General features: G+C 42.5%; 1 protein-coding gene across 1 annotated transcript; it reads left to right on the top strand.

Moving 5' to 3' along the window:
* Positions 1-4,405: 4,405 nt before the first annotated feature.
* On the top strand, positions 4,406-12,289 carry LOC105993470 (chromosome unknown open reading frame, human CXorf38). Its single transcript, XM_013026740.1, has 6 exons — positions 4,406-4,638; positions 4,799-4,933; positions 8,257-8,376; positions 10,988-11,137; positions 11,928-12,107; positions 12,233-12,289. Exons 1-6 carry the CDS (start codon positions 4,426-4,428, stop codon positions 12,287-12,289), a joined length of 855 nt encoding a protein of 284 aa, XP_012882194.1. The 5' UTR covers positions 4,406-4,425.
* Positions 12,290-20,117: the final 7,828 nt, after the last annotated feature.

Genomic DNA, 20,117 nt, shown 5'->3' with positions numbered 1-20,117 from the left:
CGGTGGTTAATTATAGATAAGAGTATCATGGGGAATTTCCTGTCCGGGCTAGCTTTGAACCTTGATCCTCAGATCTCAGCCTCCTGTGTAGCTAGGATTACAGGAGTGAGCTACCAGCACCCGGCTTCTCTAGGATTTTTATAGGGCCTCACTTCATCCTTAACCTGGTGGGGCAAGTAATTTTCTAATAATGTCTGAGATTTGACCCAGAACATGAGTTTCAAGGTTAACTTTTTTTCTTCAGACATTCCTAAGTTGAGTAGTGGTAACATTTAGCCCCTCAGTTACCTTTCAGTGTAGAAATTAATTAAGAAAGAACTGAGTTTTTTTGAGAAGAGACAGTGCTTTATCCTTAGACAGTCTTTCTCATCTGTTGAGGATATGGGAGCTGTTTTTGTTAGGCAAGTTTTATTTACAGGATACTTATGCATACAGCATTAATCAGGAAACAAGGAAATTTAATGCTCGACCTTTGCGTGAATTTTCTGTGATATTTCTTTACCTTCACTTCTTGCCTTCCCCACCAAAATTGGTGTTGTTCTGAACAATCTCATATGAATTCATTGTCAACAAAATAATAGATGTTTTACTTGCAAGAAACTTAGTCTAGACATTGTAAGAGTCCTCAAGACTCAGGGCCTATGCAGGCAGGGTCCAGTGAAGTTTCTGATGCATATCTCAGCAGAGTTTCTTTTTGGAATGCTGAACTGTCTCTCCTAGTCAGGGACTTTTTCAGCTTCAAAGAACATAATCTGAAGTGACTGTGTTCTAGTGACTTAATGTTGTTTGGGGAAAAATTTTAAGATAATACCATGCTAAGTTATTTAGTCACTGTAATACTGGTTCTTGATTAAATTTTAGATGCTTTGTCTAATTCCACTTTAAGATGATTTAATTGCGCTTTTATAACTGTAATCTCCAACTTCTAGTTTCAAGCATCTCACTGCCAACTGTATCATATCTGTTCTTAACTTTGCTTAATTTTCCATTCATTTCCGGTCAACGGTGAGACCTTTGTCTTCTGTGTCTTATTTCTGCTTTGATCTCCTGCTTCTCACCCAACTCTGCCACTGTTCCAGAGTAGGTGACTAAACTTTTATCTTTCCTTTAACTTACCTTTTTATCCTTCTGTTTTCAGTTCTCCTTATAGTGATTATCACATCAGTTTGGCAATCTAAGATGTCTTTTATCAAGCGTCAGCCCTTTTCTATTTGGAGCTGAATTCTTTCTTTCATGTAGAAATCTACATGTATATATAAGAAATGTATTTTTATCTGCAGGATGATATTGTGTCACATTTTATTAATAGAATTAACTTTTCAGGTATTTTCCTTTTTGAGTGTGATTTCCAAATGTTAATTGCATTTTATACATGATGCATTCAATGAACTTTTCTTAATTATGAATGCATTGTGCAAATCAAAAGTAAGAATAGGAATCAGCAAACAGAATTTTCTTTTGATGCTTATTAAATCAATGAAATTGAATTTTGATAATATGCTTGGTACTTGGAATTGGTATATGCTTTATTAAAGCTTGGAAAACATTTAGCATTGGAATCATAAGTTTCATCTCGAACCATGTCTTTTGCCTCTTTTGTTACCCAGGTTTGATCAAAGGGACTTGATATTCATAGTGATTTCCCTTAGTAGATGGTTTAGGACTTAATTTTAAGGTGTATTCCATGTAACTTTAGTATTTGCAGTAATAAATAAAATTTATACAAGTTTCAGAGAACTGCCAACTCTCTCTAGTTAATTTTGGTGAAGATGTTTTGGATTGTAGCATGGTTTAGAATGAGTTTAACCTTTAAAGAAGAAATTGGTTCTGATTTGCCCCCTGCCTTTTTTCCCTCCATTTCAAAATGTCCAGAAGTACTTTGAGAATTAAGAGGAAAGCGAAGCCTTTGACAGAATACACAGTTCTTAATAGCAAAAGCTGACCTTATATTTGAAAATTGAGTGAGCTAAGTGAAAACATGAAAGAAAGCATACATAATTTTGAATCTGAATGCCACTAATAATTTCACTTTGTTGCAGTTAACACAGTAACTTGTCCAGTTACAGGATTCTAAGTCATTCTTTGGACTGTAGTTGATTTTCAACATAAAAGTTCTTTTGTGTTTTCTTTCTCTAAAAGAAATACACGATCACTTTTTGTTTTCTAAAGAGACAGGGTCTCTCTATGTTGCCCAGGTTGCCTCCAATTCCTAGGCTTTAAGCAGTCCTCTTGCCTCTGCCTCCAGAGTGCTGGGATTAAAGGTATGCACCACTACACTTTCAAATATTCTTCACTCCCAGAACATTTTAAGAGAACTTACACTCAAGGAACACAAAGAACAAATGTTAATGTAGGTTTCAGTGTTTCTAGTGGGGTTTTCTTTTTCATTTGGCTTGGTGGGAATGGCCAGGGTGATGGAAGGTATATAAGTTCCCTTAGGATGAGGCCAGCCCACACTGTGCAGTTTATCTCCAGGAAAGCTATGACCTGCTTAGTTTTCTAGCCTTCACATCCAAGTGGCCAGTGAGTTGTTATTTACCTTATCTAAGAATGTAACTGACTGTTTAATGTGTATATTTAGATCAAGAACAAATGGTAGCTAATATTTGCTGAGAGCTTACTGTGTCCCTGGCATGTGTATTTAATTTCCCAGTTACCCTATGAGGTGTCAGTATCCTCCTTTTACAGATGATAAAGAGACCACAAAAAATGAAGTAATTTTCTTGTGATGAAATTATCCCTAAAGGGCAAACCACTAAGAAGAGGCTATTTGAGTCCAGAGCTAGTGCTCCTAAACCCTATGCCTCTACATAGAAGCGTGGCAGTAAGGGGAAACTTGAATACATACAATTTTGACACATATACCAAGCTCAAGAAATGCACTAAAAGAAACAAAAAAAACCAAGCTGGGTGCTGGTGGCTCACGCCTGTAATCCTGGCTACTCAGGAGGCCAAGATCTGAAGAGGCTAAGATCTGAAGATCAAGGTTCGAAGCCACCCCAGGCAGAAAAGTCCCTGTGAGACTTATCTCCAATAAACTACTTTAAAAAGCCAGAAGTGGCTCTGTGGCTCAATTAGTAGAGTGCTAGCCTTGAGCACAAAGAGGCTCAGGGACAGCACCCAGCCCCTTGACAAGTCCCAGGACTGACAAAAAAAAAAAGGGAGCTAGGAAAGTGGCTCAGTGGTAGAGTGCTTGCCTTGCATGCATGAGGCCCTGGGTTTGATTCCTCAGCACCACATAAGCAGAAAAAGCCGGAAGTGGTGCTGTGGCTCAAGTGGTAGAGCACTAGCCGTGAGCTGAATCGCTGAGGGACAGCGCTCAGGCCCAGAGTTCATGCCCCCACGACAGACAAAAAAAAAAAAAATTGAAAAAAAAAGAAAGAATAGAAAAGAAGGAAAAGGAAAGAAAGAAACCAAAACATAGCTGAGAGTCAGTGGTTCATGCCTGTAATCCTAGCTAGTCCAGAGGCTAAGATCTGATGATCACAAGTTTGAAGCCAGCCAGGGCAGGAAGGTCCCTAACACTCTTCTCACCAATCATATCAGAGAAAGCTGTAAGTGGACCTGTGGCTCAAGTGCTAGGGCACTAACCTTGAGCAAAAAAATGTCGGGGACAGTGCCCAAGCCCTGAATTTGAGTCCCAGGACCAACAGCAAAAAAAAAGAAAAGAAAGAAACCAAAACATGATTGGTCAGTTGAAGTTGACAGGATAATGATTTCTGACCTCTGTGGCACTTACTTGGAACTTAAATCAGACTGACTTAAGACCGAAAAGTCTTTTAAGTAATCATTGGCCTTTGCCAATGCTTCACGATGCTTGGGGCTGTGCTACCCTTCAGAATCCGATCAATATGGTATCCTGTTCGTTCCTGCCAGGTAGCCTAGTCGTGGAGCTTTGTGTCAGCCTGGCACACAGGTGGAGCACAGTAGGTGTGCAATGTGGGCAGCCAGTGGTTGAGTTAGTCTGTGGGCCTACGAACGAGCTAATTTAATAGAATTGCATAATGCAAGGAATACAAAGAATTCAAGAAAGATCCCTTGAGCACTTTACATCTCTGCAATAAAGGAGTGAAAACAGGAGCTGCACATCAGGGGAGGGGCCTGGCAGGATTCAGTAGGGGGAGAAGATGGCCTGTGAGTTTCAACTAGAGGTGGCAAGGCAACCAGGGGTTTTGATGGGGTGTTAATGTTTGCCAGGGCAAACGTCAGGGGCTCACTTAAGGGGTGGAGTTGGCCCTTCCAGGAAAACGGAAAGTCCCCGCCCCTGAGACCAATGACGCGAGCTCCATGGCCACAGCACGTGGGGGCGGTCCCTGGTGGGATCGCGCCTGCGCTTTAGACTGCCTAGGGGCTAGCGCATGCGCACTGTTGCCCTCAACCCACTAGCCTCCCCGCCCCCACATCCCCTGGGGCTCTGAGTGAAACATGGTGCTGTCGGAGCTGTCCGCGCGTCTTAACTGCACGGAGTACAAGAACTGGGTGAAGGCAGGACACTGCCTGCTGCTGCTGCGCAGCTGCCTGCAGGGCTTCGTCGGTCGCGAGATGCTCTCCTTTCATCGCGACCTACTCGCCACAGCCTCCGGCCTGGGACGTTCCACTTGCAGCGGCGGCTCACGGTGCCACCCCCGCGCTCGCCAGGTGAGCACTCGGGGCCTTGACCACGACTCCAACCCCCCATTCCTCTTCCCTGTCCCAGTTCCGGAGGTGCAGCGTTCCCTTCCCTCCCTGAGGCGGGGCAGACCGCGATCCAGGAGCCGCCCCCTCTTCCTGTGCCCCTCCTCACCACCGCCCTCTGTAGTTTCAGCCTCAGTGTCAGGTGTGTGCCGAGTGGAAACAGGAGATTCTGAGACATCACGTTCACAGAAATGGAGACGTGTACTGGGGAAACTGCCGGCCGGGCCGCTGGCCCCTCGACGCCTGGGAAGTAGCTAAGGTAAGGGGCTGCGACTGGGATGTGAGGGGGCAACTGGTGGGTGGGTCTTTGCGCCTTCTAGAGTCATAGTGCAAGTTGATTGGTTGGTTACATAGCATCTAGTGCACCCGACACAGTTCAGTGAGGTAGAAAGTTTCTTCTACCAGTCTGCGCTGCCCATGCTAGCTGAGCTTTAGGGAAGATGCAGACCCGAACATCGTGAGCACAGGCAAGGAACCAGGGGAAGGAGTGTTGGAGAACAGGCTTTACTGAATGGCTCATTTGGACAATACAGCTACCATGAAGATGGCAGAGCAAGTTAAGGGAAGTTTAGATAAAATAGAAAGGACCCTAAGTAACCTCCTGCCCCTCCTCCCCCCGGCTATGGAATAAAACATTGGAAGGTGTAAATGAGGTAAGCAGCTAGATTAAAACTTATTAATTAACGCCGGGCACTGGTGGCTCACGCCTGTAATCCTAGCTACTCAGGAGGCTGAGATCTGAGGATCACGGTTCAAAGCCAGCCCGGGCAGGAGAGACCGTGAGACTCCTATCTCCAACAAACCACCAGAAAACCGGAAGTGGCGTAGTAGCTCAAGTGGTAGAGCGTTCGCCTTGAGCTGAAGAGCTGAGGGACAGCGCCCAGGCCCAGAGTTCAAGCCCCACGACCGACAAAAAAAAAAAAAAAAAAAAACACTTATTAATTAGGCCTATCCTCAGGTCTTGACCAGGTGGTTGACATACACCTAGGCTGATTTAGGAATTTTCTTTCTTTTTTCTTTTCTTTCTTTCTTTTTTTTTTGCCATTCCTGGGGACTTGAACTTAGGGCCTGGGAGCTGTCCCTGAGCCTCTCTGTGTTGAACGCTAGGCATGCTACCACTTGAACCACAGCACCACTTCTGGCTTTTTCTGTTTATGTGGCACTGAGGAATCGAACCCAGGGCTTCATGAATGTTAGGCACACACTCTACCACTAAGCCACATTACCAGTCTCTGGACTTTTTGATGTTTGTCAGAAGCCCAGTAGTGCATGGAGATGGCAGCCAAAAGTGACTTCCTAAAGCAAATCAACTTGGGGAGTCAGTGTGGATGAGGCTCAGCTCAGCTGCTGCTGTAACAAGCCAGCTTCTCTTTCCTAACCTGGAAAATGAGGGAATTGGACTGTCTATAGTTCTCAGACTCACAGACCACAATTATACCCTCCTCCCCACTGGTGTTCGTTCTTCATTGACTATGGCGTCTCTTATTTGGTCTCCCTTGCTTCTCCCAATCCTCTTAACAACCCATGCTACCTGATTCTGCCAGTCTTTCCTCCTCTTGTTGCTGGTCACATGTATCCCAAACCAGGTTTACATTCTTTCAATCCTATCCTCGTCTTTCTTGAACTTCCTATTCTAGCATCCTTGATTACCTCCCCCTTGCATATTCACACTCCAGCCTTGTTGACACAGGTAGTTGGTGTCCAACATCCCTGCTTGACTTTGCCACACTTATTCAAACACTCCTCTCCTTGACCCATTGTCCATTTACTGTCACCTCTGTGATGCTTCCGCTGCTTCTCAATACCCAGCAACCCCTGCCTTCCTGCCTGCCTTTCACATTTCAGCTGGCTGAATTTCTACCATCCATTAGCAATTAGCTGCAAAGGTACAGCTATCTTACATTCTTTTCTCTTTTCTTTGAACTTGCCTGGCCTATGACCATCAACCTTAAAGACACCATCCTCTGCTTCTGCTGAGGAAGCTGACTGACTGGGTGCACTTTCATTCTTGATCTACAACCCTGCCTCTGCCTTCAGGTTCCTGAAGCCAACTGTTCCTGAAGCTATCCTCACCAAGCCCTTCCTCCTGTTCCCCCTACTCTTACCCCCAAACACAAACGTCCTCATGTTTTTGTCAAATGTACTAGTTTACTTTTCATATGCACCATCTTTTTCCTTTACTTGCCCTGTCCCCTCCACATGTGTGCTGGTGTTATTCTCTTCTAGTTGTCCAAGGACTCTGAGTCTTCAGCTGTCCATATTCTTCCCAGCTATTCCCATCACTACTCAAATAACTTTACTATTATTTCAGTTTATATAATTTTTTTAGCCAGTCCTGGGGCTTGAACTCAGGGCTTAGGCACTGTCCCTGAGCTGCTTTTTGCTCAAGGCTAGCACTCTACCATGTGAGCCACAGCACCACTTCTGACCTTTTCTGTTTATGTGGTACTGAGGAATCAAACCCAGGACTTCATGCATGCAAGGCCAGCGCTCTACCACTAAGCCACCTTCCCAGCCCTTATTTAATTAAAAAAAAAAAGATTAAACAGTTACCATATGACTGACAAATACTCAAGAGAAATGAGGGTTGAAAGCGTGGATCAGGTGGAAGAGCACCAAGCTTTGCTATACCACATCATTGTTGTAGTCCTTGTCATAAAATCTTGGTACAGATTTCACTTCATTTATGAAATGAAGCCTTCTGGTGTCTCTGGCATCGCAGATCCTAGGATTCCCTTTGTAATACTTGTGTAGGTCCTACTCACTTTGCACTGCCAACATGATGATTGCCATTATATGTGTGTGTTTAATGATGCTAGAGTTACAGATCAGCACTTTGAACTTGCTTGGCTGTTGCTCTACCACTTGAGCCATACCTCCAGCCCTGCTGTTTGCTGTTTGCTTTTGTTTTGTTTTGGATAGAGTCTCTAGGACTTTACTGCCCAGGTTGGCATCCATCAGCAGTCCTCCAGATCCCAACCTCTTTTTTTTAAACTGTATTTTTTTTGTCTTTTCTTTTTTGGTACTGGGGATCGAACCCAGGACGTTGCACTTGCTAGGCAAGCGCTTTGCCACTGAGCTACCTCTTGAGTAGCCAGTATTATAAGTATGAGCCACTGGCACCCAGCTGGTCCCTTCATTACCATGTGCCAGTTACTGCTAGTGCTCTGCCTGCCAATACCTTAGTTCATTCTCACTGCATCCTTTGAGATAGATGATGGCAGTCATCCCTCATTTATTGACATTAATGCCTCTGAGGATTAGTAATTTGCAAGTCTTCCTTTAATAATTTGGTTCCTGAGACTTCAGTCAGGAACAAATAAGATAACTTTTACTTTTGTGCTTCTATGCCCCTAAGACAGGATAAGAAACGTTACAGTGGCTGTATCTAATAGCTCTTGGACAAAGCTTAACCATGACTCTGTTTTCCCCACTTACATTTTGAACACATGCTACTCTACCATGTAGCCTTTGGTGGGTAAGTGACTTTCCATCATCCTTTGGGGAATGGATGAGTCACTGCCTCTCCAGCTCCTAGAGTTGGAGGAGAATAAGGTGCCCCTCATGCCTCCCTTTCTATAGGCCTTCATGCCCCGAGGACTGGCAGACAAACGAGGACCTGAGGAGTGTGATGCTGTTGCTCTTTTGAGTCTCATCAATTCCTGCGATCACTTTGTGGTTGATCGGAAGAAAGTCACAGAGGTAAGAGCTGTCAGATGGAAAGCCATGCACTGAGTCAGTTAGGTTGGTTACAGGGAGGGCCAGTGGTGAGATACCCTGTGAGTTAAGCCAGCCCTGCAGGCCTAGCACAGTTTTCCCCCAGAATGGTGGTATGCAGAGAGAGAAAGAGACAGAGTCAGAGTCAGAGAGAGAGATCTCAGTCCAAAGTTGGCATTACTAAGCAGGCTCATGGGGCTCATATTGTGTGCACCTGCTGTGATGCCCAAGAAACACAGTATGAATTCAACCAAGAACTAAGGAAGAACCTACGCTTCATAATGCAGGTCTCCTGGCAACTTGTTAGTGGGCCACTTGTTGGTTCTTCCACAAACAGAAACAAAGTAATTTTCTGTATTAAAGGGCCCTGGGTTCCATCCCCAGTACTACTAATAACCAGGCAGCCAGAGCATCATTCTGTCTGTTGTGTGTGTGCCAGCATTTGAATCCTGCCCTTCAGAATTTCATTGGCTACAAAGTTACAAGACCAAATGATGTAGAACTGAAGAAAATATGGGCAGGAATGCAGAACACTGTCAGAATAGATCACTATGCTTCTCAGCTTGCCTCTGGGAGAGTGAGATTTTTCACTAGTTCACCATAGGAAATTTTACCACATTTATTACTCTGAGAAGCACTAAAAAGCACCTATAGAATCCTTGGATTATTTATAATATGTAGAGAAAATGACATATTTTGCCAGCATGACAGCAGGTGGAAAGATTGAAGATCTTTTGTGACCTCACAGAGACAGACTTATAACAGTGCTTTCCCCTTTGAATGTGGAAGACTATGTGAGTTGTGCTTTAGCACTATTTTTCATAAAATATAAGCAAAAGTTGATTTTTTTTGTCACTGTTTTCCATACCAGGAAACTTCTTTGATTTGATTTCTTGGAACTCCATGTTATTTGTTTATAAATATTTATTTTTTAAAAAATTATATTTTTGCCAGGCACCAGTGACTCATGCCTGTTGTCCTAGCTACTCAGGAGGCTGAGATTTTTTTTCTTGGTCATGGGGCTTGAACTCTGGGCCTGGACGCTGTCTTTGAGCTCTTTAGCTTACGGCAAGCGCTCTACCACTTGAGCCACAGCGCCACTTCTGATTTTTTGGTGGTTAGTTGAAGATAAGAGTCTCTGGGCTAGTTTTGAACTATGATCCTCAGATCTCAGCCTCCTGATTAGCTAGGATTACAGGTGTGAGTCATTGGTATCTAGCCTGAAGGCTGAGATTTAAGGATCACAATTTGAAGCCAGTAAAATCCACAAGACTCTTATCTCTAATTAACCACCGAAAAGGACTAGTGGAACCATGGCTCTAGTGGTAGAGTCCTAGCCTTGAGCATAAAAAGCTCAGGGACAGTGCTCAGGCCTTGAGTTCGAAGCTCCAGAACTGGCAGAAGCCACATGTGCATGTGCACACACACACACAGTAAATAATTTTTTTCACTTTGTCTACTTCAGTCTATAAATAGTATGTCCGGAGCCAAAATATGTCATCTTTGGCAGGCTGTTTTAAGTTAAGAGATTTGGGGGAATGTAAAATATCTAATCAGATATAACATTTCAAGGATAAAGGGTAGTTGTAAACTTATTTTGAGTTTGTTTTCTTTCTTTTTAATGTTTTTTTTAAACAAACAAAAAATGTTGCCCAGGCTGGTGTAAAACTCGTAATTCTCTTGCCTTAGCTTGCCAAGTGCTAGGACTACAGGTGGGTGCCACAACATCCAGCTGATTTATTGACATTTCCTACCCTGGTTAATTTCTTATTCATATGGCACTGGATTAAACATACCTTCAAAGCCTTTATGGTACTTTATTCTATGGACAAAATCCAACTTACAGTCATGTTTTATTTGTACTGCCTGGTGTTTCTTTTTTTTTTAATTGTCATAAAAATCGGAATTTCTAACTTTTCTTGAGAAATCTGAAGGCTCTGTAACACATAGCAGAACACTCTAGACTCACATAGCTCCCACAGTAACAGGTCACAAGTTAAATAAAAAGCTGCCCCTTTAACAGAGAGAGTCTCCAGTTGTCTCTATCCCATCTCTTCTTTTGTCCAGGCTTTTGCATGTGGCCAGTGTCAAATTTCTCTTGAAAGCATTTCGGTTTGTGACCCAGGGAGGACTTTACTTTTGTGGACAGGATGAAATGAAATAGAAGTGTGACTTGGGGGCTGGATTCTACAAGCTGTACTGTTCTCTATGCCAGATTATACGGTAGACCCAAGAAAAGGGCAGCCCTTCTCACCTGGAGACCATGCTTGGCGGCTTTATATTTACCAAAGCCCTTCTGTATTTTTCTTTTTGTGTTGTTGGTCATTGGGATTGAACTCAGGGACAGTGGTCCCTCAGCTTTTTTGCTCAAGGCAAGCGCTCCATCACTTTGAGCCACAGCCCCACTTCCAGTTTCTTTGGTGTTTAATTTGAGATAAGAGTCTCATAGACTTTCCTGCCCAGGCTGATTTTGAACTGTGATCCTCAGATCACAGCCTCCTGAGTAGTTAGGATCAGCCAGAGCCTGGCTTTGTGGTTTTTCTTTGAAGTCGCAAGATCTCCATTTTGAAGGTTTTATCTTTTTGTCTTTCTATAGGTGATTAAATGTCGTAATGAGATCATGCACTCTTCAGAGATGAAAGTGTCATCTATGTGGCTTACAGATTTTCAGATGAAGATTCAAAATTTTCTGAGTGAATTTAAGAATATCCCGGAGATTGTGGCAGTATACTCCAGAATAGAACAGGTGAAAAAAATCATATTTAACAGTCCTGGCATTCAGAACTAGGGATCATAAACAAGCAGTCACTGGTTTAAAATGTGATACTAGATTTAAACTTAAAAGTTCAATTATGGGGCTTGAATTCTTTGTCATCAAAGCTATCTCTCTACCACTTGGGCCACAGTTCCACTTCTAGTTTTTGAGTGGTTAATTGGAGATAAGAGTCTCACAAGGACTTTTCTGCTCTGACTGGCTTCAAACCGTGATCCTCAAATCTCAGCCTTCTAAGTAACTAGGATTACAGGTGTGAGTCACCAGCACCCAGCTTAAACTAAATTATTATTTATGTCACAATATTGAGATGGAACCCATGTCTAGAACCCAGTCTAGGCAACCACTCTACCACTGAGCCACATGAAAGACTGTATTATTATCTTGTGGTGTTGGGGATGAAACCCAGGGTTTCACACATGCTAGGCACATGATATTCCACTGAGCCACATTCCCCAAGTCTACACCAAAGTTTAGAACGTAAGCAAGGGAAAGAATGCCATAGGAGGTCTGGAATTCTGCTGAGCTAATGAGCTTTTCTGTAGTAATGGCTAACATAGATCCAGTTGATAGTGTTTAGTTTAACAATGCGATGAGTAATCAACTGGAGTCTTGACTTTGAAGGCAGTTCAGTGGGCTGAGGATATAGCTCAATGGTAGAGCACTTGCCCAGCATGTGCAAGGTCTTGTGTGCCATCCTCAGCAATAAAAATAATAATACATTTAAAGAATGAATATACATGTATCTATGATCCTCCCATAGCTGTTGACCTCAGATTGGGCTGTTTACATTCCTGAGGAAGACCAGCGAGACGGGTGTGAATGTGAACTAGGAAGTTACCTGAGTGTGAGCCAAATCAATGAAATCGAAATGGAATTACTAAAGGAAAAACTGCAAGAGATGCGGCTTCAAGCAGAAGAACAAGAGGTGTGGCCCACAGAGGTAAGGGTATGGATTGCGGAAAGAAAGGTACCAGGAGGAAGAGGAGCCAGTTTAGACCCAGAGCCAATTAGGTTTCTGATCTAAAAGTGAAGTTGTTTCCAAAAGTGAATATGCTTTTGACACAGGTGGATATTGTGACAGACATTTTCACTTTAACTCTTGAGGGTCTAAAGTGTGTGTAAAGTAGAATAATGAGGTAATGACTATTACAAGATTCTGAACAAGGAGGAGGATCCTGGGTATCTCAGAGGAATTGCCAAAAGGAAAAAAAAAAGGAGAAGGGTGCCATTGAGCTGAAACTCATATTCAGTAAGGGTTTGGCAAATTAGCAGGGGAAAAGGGCACTTTTGCCAGAGGGAACAACCCTTGGAATAGTATGAAGACCAGTGTTGTCCTGGACAATAACCAGGTGAGTTCAGGACATATGGTCAAGTAGGAAGGTTTTCTGCACCACACCAAAAGCTTATTCCTAAAAGCAGGAGGGACCCCATATGTTCTTAAGCAAGAAAGATCCATCACATCACATGTAGCTTTTAGGAAGTAAACTTTTGTCACAATTGGGAGTTAGATGAATAGCCAAGGGACAAAGAACTGGAAGGCTCTTGTGGTTGTGGAAGGGAAGGTGGGCTATGGAGGCAGAGCCAGATTCTAGAGACTTTGTAGAGCCTGATGGATCTTAGTGGCCTGATACAAAACTTGGATATGGCATGAGACTGGAAGGAGGAGAGAGGGACTAGAAGATCATTAAGGTTTCTCTCTTAGGACCTGCAAGCTAGTAATGGTCTCAGACCTGAAAAGGAATAATGAAGGCTTAAGTCCTCTTTATTACAAGCAAGGCATTAAACTGACAGTTGCCAGGCGCCCGTTACTCATGCATGTAATCCTGGCTACTCAGGAGATTCTTTTATCTCCAGTGAACTCCATTTAGCTCCAGAAATGGAGCTGTGGTTCTCGTGGTAGAGCACTAGCTTTAAGCACAAAACTCAGGAATAGCACCCAGGCCCTGAGTTCAAGCCCTAAGACCAGCACAAAAAACAAAAAAAGAAAAAAAGAAATGGACAGTTGTAGAATTCTGTTTTAGTAAGACTCAGTGAATTCCAGACCTGGCTGAGTTAGAATTTTCAGTCACAAGGAAATCCAGGACTTATCCTTTACCATCTACTTGTCTAAAGCAAATAGATTTGCCTATTTCCTTGTTTAACACAGAGTATTTAATACAAAGTGTATGTTTTATTCATTACATCCCACTCCTTCCTGGTAAATAAGCCTAATATTAACCATTTTGACTTTAATCTGATGCTTTAGTCTTCATGTGTTTGGGTATGCCTACCCAATTTGTTTTTGTTTTGTTTTTTTGTTGGTCATGGGGCTTGAACTCTGGGCCTGGTTGCTGTCCCTTGGCTCTTGAGCTCAAGGCAAGCGCTCTACCTCTTCAGCCACAGTGCCACTTCCAGTTTTCTGGTGGTTTATTGGAGATAAGAGTTTCACGGACTTTCCTGCCCAGGCTGGCTTTGTACCAGGATCCTCAGATTTTAGCCTCCTGAGTAGCTAGGACTACAGGCTGAGCCACCAGCACCTGGCACCTACCCAGTTTTTTGTTGTTATTTTGTTTCGTTATGTGCTGGCCCTGGGGTTTGAACTCAGGGCTTGGGTAACTGCCACTGAGCTTTTTTGCTTGATGCAAGTGCTCTGCCACTAAACCATAGCTCCACTTTCAGCTTTATTTTGGTAGTTAATTGAAGATAGGAGTCTCACAGACTTTCTTGTCCAGGCTAGCTTCAAACCATGATCCTTAGATCTCAGCCTTTTGAGTAGTTATGATTACAGGCATGAACTACCAATGCCCAGCTTCTACTGTTCGTTTTTTTAAAAATTTAAATAATGACCTTAGCATATTAAATCATCTCTTTTCTAAGTCTACATGTTGTATGTACTTTGTTTTAAAATATCATTAGACCCTTCCTTCCTCCTACTTCTTTTAGAAGCATGGTAGAGAAAGGGAAGACAAGTGAGGAACAAGACTAAGTTCCCCCATGCCATTAACTGCTTGCTTTTCTCTCTCAAGTGAGTTTCACTTCTCTCTGTGATAAGGAGCAAAATACGTACAGCAACCAACCTAAGCCAGAAGTCTCTCCTTTGAGAGCTGGAAGGGAGTCTTACAATCATCTGAACATCTCCCCTGCTGTACAGGTGAAACCAGAGCCCTAAGAAGCTGGCACTGGGGTGTTCGGTTGGCTCGGTCTCCTTGTTCTGGTCCTGTGGCTTTGCCTGTGCTGTGCTATAGATCTAGACTCTCTGAGGCTCTGGCAAGTACATTTCCAACCCTCAGGATCTGGTTTACAAGGGAGACAAAGGGGTTAAATGGCTGTCCTCCAGATCACAGAATCTGTCTAGAGTTGATAAATTCCCGCTTTTCATGCTTTTTCTTCAGCAGACCACAGTATTTCTCCTCTTATTGCAGTTAATCAGAATGTATGTTAGAGCCTGTCACCAGTAGCTCACACCTATAGTCCTAGCTACTCAGGAGACTAAAACCTGGAGAATTGTGACTTCAAGACAGCTGGGCAGAAAAGCCTGCAAACTCCAATTAACCATCAAAATGCTAGACTAGAGGAGTTACTCGAGAATAACAGCCATGAATGAAAAGAAGCTGAGTGAGAACACAAGGCCCTAAGTTCAAGTACCAGTACTAGTACTAAAATAATATGTATTGGGATTGATTAGCGTGTTATCTCAAATAAGTTGAAGGCTGACTTTCCACATGTTTGGGACATATATTCTGGGAGGTAAGTACCATAGATTATCTAGGTTCTTTGGAGTTAGTCTTCAAAGTCAGAGGACTCAATAAGGCCACATTTCAGTGGATGTAAAAGACTGTCAATTGCAAAACGTAGCATTGTTTCAGTTGCTTCTAAGAAAGAGGACAAATGCTGCTGGTTTATTTTTTATTTCTATTTTTTATTGTTATTATAAAGGTTATGTACAGAGGGGTTAGAGTTATATAAGTCAGGTAGAGTCATTTCTTTTTGGAGAGTGTCACCCCTTCCCTCATTCTCTCCCAGTTTTTCCCTCCATTCCCACCCACAAATTGTATAGTTCATTTTCAACATAGTGTCCAGTGAGTACCACTGCTGTTTTTGTTCACCCTTTGTCCTTCCATTTCTCTTCCTTCCCTTATACTCCCAAAGACATATAAATGAACAAGCAAGACTAAAATTTTGAAAAGAAAACAAAAGTAGCAAAAAGAAAAAAAACTCTTGTGTCCATTTCCTAGAGTTCATTTCAATAAATATTATTTTGTATAATCATTTTGTATAATTTGTAAGCATTATGTCTTTGTGATCCTCTCCTAAGAGTATCCTCCTTTGGTCTCACTGTGTGTGAATACCTAAAGACCTGTATAATTGATCATATCCTGGCCTTCTCCATTCTTAATCATTTATAGTTTACTATGTGGTGTAAGGATCAAATCAGGACCTTGTGCATGCTAAACTGCTCCCCAGTACTGTGCCACAGCCCCAGTCCCAGTAAATTTTATTTATTTTATTTGTTTGTTTGTTTGTTTTGTTGGTCATGGGGGCTGAACTCTGGGTCTGGGCACTTTCCCTCAGCTCTTCAGCTCAAGGCTAGCGCCCTACCACTTGAGCCACAGTGCCACTTCTGGCTTTTCTGCTTATGTGCTGTTTATGTGGTTGAACCCAAGGGCCTCATGCATGCAAGGCAAGCACTCTACCACTAAGCCACCTTCTCAGCCCCCCGGAAATTTTTTTAAAGCTTCCACTTGATTTTGTATTGTTCTGAAGCTAAAATAATTACCCCAGACATGAGTACCTTCTTGTACTAGCTGTAGTGTTTAGAAGTAGGTTGCTCAGAGGAATTTAAATTGGTACAACCTCTACACATGGTAGTTTTGACCAAAATCAATGCAAAGTAAAGTAGAAACCTCAATGTGACTTGGATCCTATAAGCTGACATGTCACTTATGCAAAATAACACATATATCAGTTAATTATTGCAGCATTACTTTTCTGAGCAGGTTCAAAATACATAAGAATATGACTCATCCATAGTTGGAGTACTATTCAAACTACTAAAAACAATGAGGCTGACATACATACACATGTGCAAGTATATAAATATTACAACGAAACCCCTTTGTGCAATTAATTTATACTAATTTTTAAAAAGACACAAAACATGGTTGGGAAAGTGGCTTAGTAGTAGAGCGCTTGCCTTGCATGCCTGAGGCCCTGGGTTCGATTCCCCAACACCACATAAGAAAAAAGCCGGAGCCGGGCGCCGGTGGCTCACGCCTGTAATCCTAGCTACTCAGGAGGCTGAGATTTTTTTTCTTGGTCATGGGGCTTGAACTCTGGGCCTGGACGCTGTCTTTGAGCTCTTTAGCTTACGGCAAGCGCTCTACCACTTGAGCCACAGCGCCACTTCTGATTTTTTGGTGGTTAGTTGAAGATAAGAGTCTCTGGGCTAGTTTTGAACTATGATCCTCAGATCTCAGCCTCCTGATTAGCTAGGATTACAGGTGTGAGTCATTGGTATCTAGCCTGAAGGCTGAGATTTAAGGATCACAATTTGAAGCCAGTAAAATCCACAAGACTCTTATCTCTAATTAACCACCGAAAAGGACTAGTGGAACCATGGCTCTAGTGGTAGAGTCCTAGCCTTGAGCATAAAAAGCTCAGGGACAGTGCTCAGGCCTTGAGTTCGAAGCTCCAGAACTGGCAGAAGCCACATGTGCATGTGCACACACACACACAGTAAATAATTTTTTTCACTTTGTCTACTTCAGTCTATAAATAGTATGTCCGGAGCCAAAATATGTCATCTTTGGCAGGCTGTTTTAAGTTAAGAGATTTGGGGGAATGTAAAATATCTAATCAGATATAACATTTCAAGGATAAAGGGTAGTTGTAAACTTATTTTGAGTTTGTTTTCTTTCTTTTTAATGTTTTTTTTAAACAAACAAAAAATGTTGCCCAGGCTGGTGTAAAACTCGTAATTCTCTTGCCTTAGCTTGCCAAGTGCTAGGACTACAGGTGGGTGCCACAACATCCAGCTGATTTATTGACATTTCCTACCCTGGTTAATTTCTTATTCATATGGCACTGGATTAAACATACCTTCAAAGCCTTTATGGTACTTTATTCTATGGACAAAATCCAACTTACAGTCATGTTTTATTTGTACTGCCTGGTGTTTCTTTTTTTTTTAATTGTCATAAAAATCGGAATTTCTAACTTTTCTTGAGAAATCTGAAGGCTCTGTAACACATAGCAGAACACTCTAGACTCACATAGCTCCCACAGTAACAGGTCACAAGTTAAATAAAAAGCTGCCCCTTTAACAGAGAGAGTCTCCAGTTGTCTCTATCCCATCTCTTCTTTTGTCCAGGCTTTTGCATGTGGCCAGTGTCAAATTTCTCTTGAAAGCATTTCGGTTTGTGACCCAGGGAGGACTTTACTTTTGTGGACAGGATGAAATGAAATAGAAGTGTGACTTGGGGGCTGGATTCTACAAGCTGTACTGTTCTCTATGCCAGATTATACGGTAGACCCAAGAAAAGGGCAGCCCTTCTCACCTGGAGACCATGCTTGGCGGCTTTATATTTACCAAAGCCCTTCTGTATTTTTCTTTTTGTGTTGTTGGTCATTGGGATTGAACTCAGGGACAGTGGTCCCTCAGCTTTTTTGCTCAAGGCAAGCGCTCCATCACTTTGAGCCACAGCCCCACTTCCAGTTTCTTTGGTGTTTAATTTGAGATAAGAGTCTCATAGACTTTCCTGCCCAGGCTGATTTTGAACTGTGATCCTCAGATCACAGCCTCCTGAGTAGTTAGGATCAGCCAGAGCCTGGCTTTGTGGTTTTTCTTTGAAGTCGCAAGATCTCCATTTTGAAGGTTTTATCTTTTTGTCTTTCTATAGGTGATTAAATGTCGTAATGAGATCATGCACTCTTCAGAGATGAAAGTGTCATCTATGTGGCTTACAGATTTTCAGATGAAGATTCAAAATTTTCTGAGTGAATTTAAGAATATCCCGGAGATTGTGGCAGTATACTCCAGAATAGAACAGGTGAAAAAAATCATATTTAACAGTCCTGGCATTCAGAACTAGGGATCATAAACAAGCAGTCACTGGTTTAAAATGTGATACTAGATTTAAACTTAAAAGTTCAATTATGGGGCTTGAATTCTTTGTCATCAAAGCTATCTCTCTACCACTTGGGCCACAGTTCCACTTCTAGTTTTTGAGTGGTTAATTGGAGATAAGAGTCTCACAAGGACTTTTCTGCTCTGACTGGCTTCAAACCGTGATCCTCAAATCTCAGCCTTCTAAGTAACTAGGATTACAGGTGTGAGTCACCAGCACCCAGCTTAAACTAAATTATTATTTATGTCACAATATTGAGATGGAACCCATGTCTAGAACCCAGTCTAGGCAACCACTCTACCACTGAGCCACATGAAAGACTGTATTATTATCTTGTGGTGTTGGGGATGAAACCCAGGGTTTCACACATGCTAGGCACATGATATTCCACTGAGCCACATTCCCCAAGTCTACACCAAAGTTTAGAACGTAAGCAAGGGAAAGAATGCCATAGGAGGTCTGGAATTCTGCTGAGCTAATGAGCTTTTCTGTAGTAATGGCTAACATAGATCCAGTTGATAGTGTTTAGTTTAACAATGCGATGAGTAATCAACTGGAGTCTTGACTTTGAAGGCAGTTCAGTGGGCTGAGGATATAGCTCAATGGTAGAGCACTTGCCCAGCATGTGCAAGGTCTTGTGTGCCATCCTCAGCAATAAAAATAATAATACATTTAAAGAATGAATATACATGTATCTATGATCCTCCCATAGCTGTTGACCTCAGATTGGGCTGTTTACATTCCTGAGGAAGACCAGCGAGACGGGTGTGAATGTGAACTAGGAAGTTACCTGAGTGTGAGCCAAATCAATGAAATCGAAATGGAATTACTAAAGGAAAAACTGCAAGAGATGCGGCTTCAAGCAGAAGAACAAGAGGTGTGGCCCACAGAGGTAAGGGTATGGATTGCGGAAAGAAAGGTACCAGGAGGAAGAGGAGCCAGTTTAGACCCAGAGCCAATTAGGTTTCTGATCTAAAAGTGAAGTTGTTTCCAAAAGTGAATATGCTTTTGACACAGGTGGATATTGTGACAGACATTTTCACTTTAACTCTTGAGGGTCTAAAGTGTGTGTAAAGTAGAATAATGAGGTAATGACTATTACAAGATTCTGAACAAGGAGGAGGATCCTGGGTATCTCAGAGGAATTGCCAAAAGGAAAAAAAAAAGGAGAAGGGTGCCATTGAGCTGAAACTCATATTCAGTAAGGGTTTGGCAAATTAGCAGGGGAAAAGGGCACTTTTGCCAGAGGGAACAACCCTTGGAATAGTATGAAGACCAGTGTTGTCCTGGACAATAACCAGGTGAGTTCAGGACATATGGTCAAGTAGGAAGGTTTTCTGCACCACACCAAAAGCTTATTCCTAAAAGCAGGAGGGACCCCATATGTTCTTAAGCAAGAAAGATCCATCACATCACATGTAGCTTTTAGGAAGTAAACTTTTGTCACAATTGGGAGTTAGATGAATAGCCAAGGGACAAAGAACTGGAAGGCTCTTGTGGTTGTGGAAGGGAAGGTGGGCTATGGAGGCAGAGCCAGATTCTAGAGACTTTGTAGAGCCTGATGGATCTTAGTGGCCTGATACAAAACTTGGATATGGCATGAGACTGGAAGGAGGAGAGAGGGACTAGAAGATCATTAAGGTTTCTCTCTTAGGACCTGCAAGCTAGTAATGGTCTCAGACCTGAAAAGGAATAATGAAGGCTTAAGTCCTCTTTATTACAAGCAAGGCATTAAACTGACAGTTGCCAGGCGCCCGTTACTCATGCATGTAATCCTGGCTACTCAGGAGATTCTTTTATCTCCAGTGAACTCCATTTAGCTCCAGAAATGGAGCTGTGGTTCT

This window comes from Dipodomys ordii, unplaced genomic scaffold (assembly GCF_000151885.1).
Source record: "Dipodomys ordii isolate 6190 unplaced genomic scaffold, Dord_2.0 Scaffold96, whole genome shotgun sequence".
Classification (NCBI taxonomy): Eukaryota; Metazoa; Chordata; class Mammalia; order Rodentia; family Heteromyidae; genus Dipodomys; species Dipodomys ordii.
This window is presented reverse-complemented; position numbering and strand designations above follow the sequence as displayed.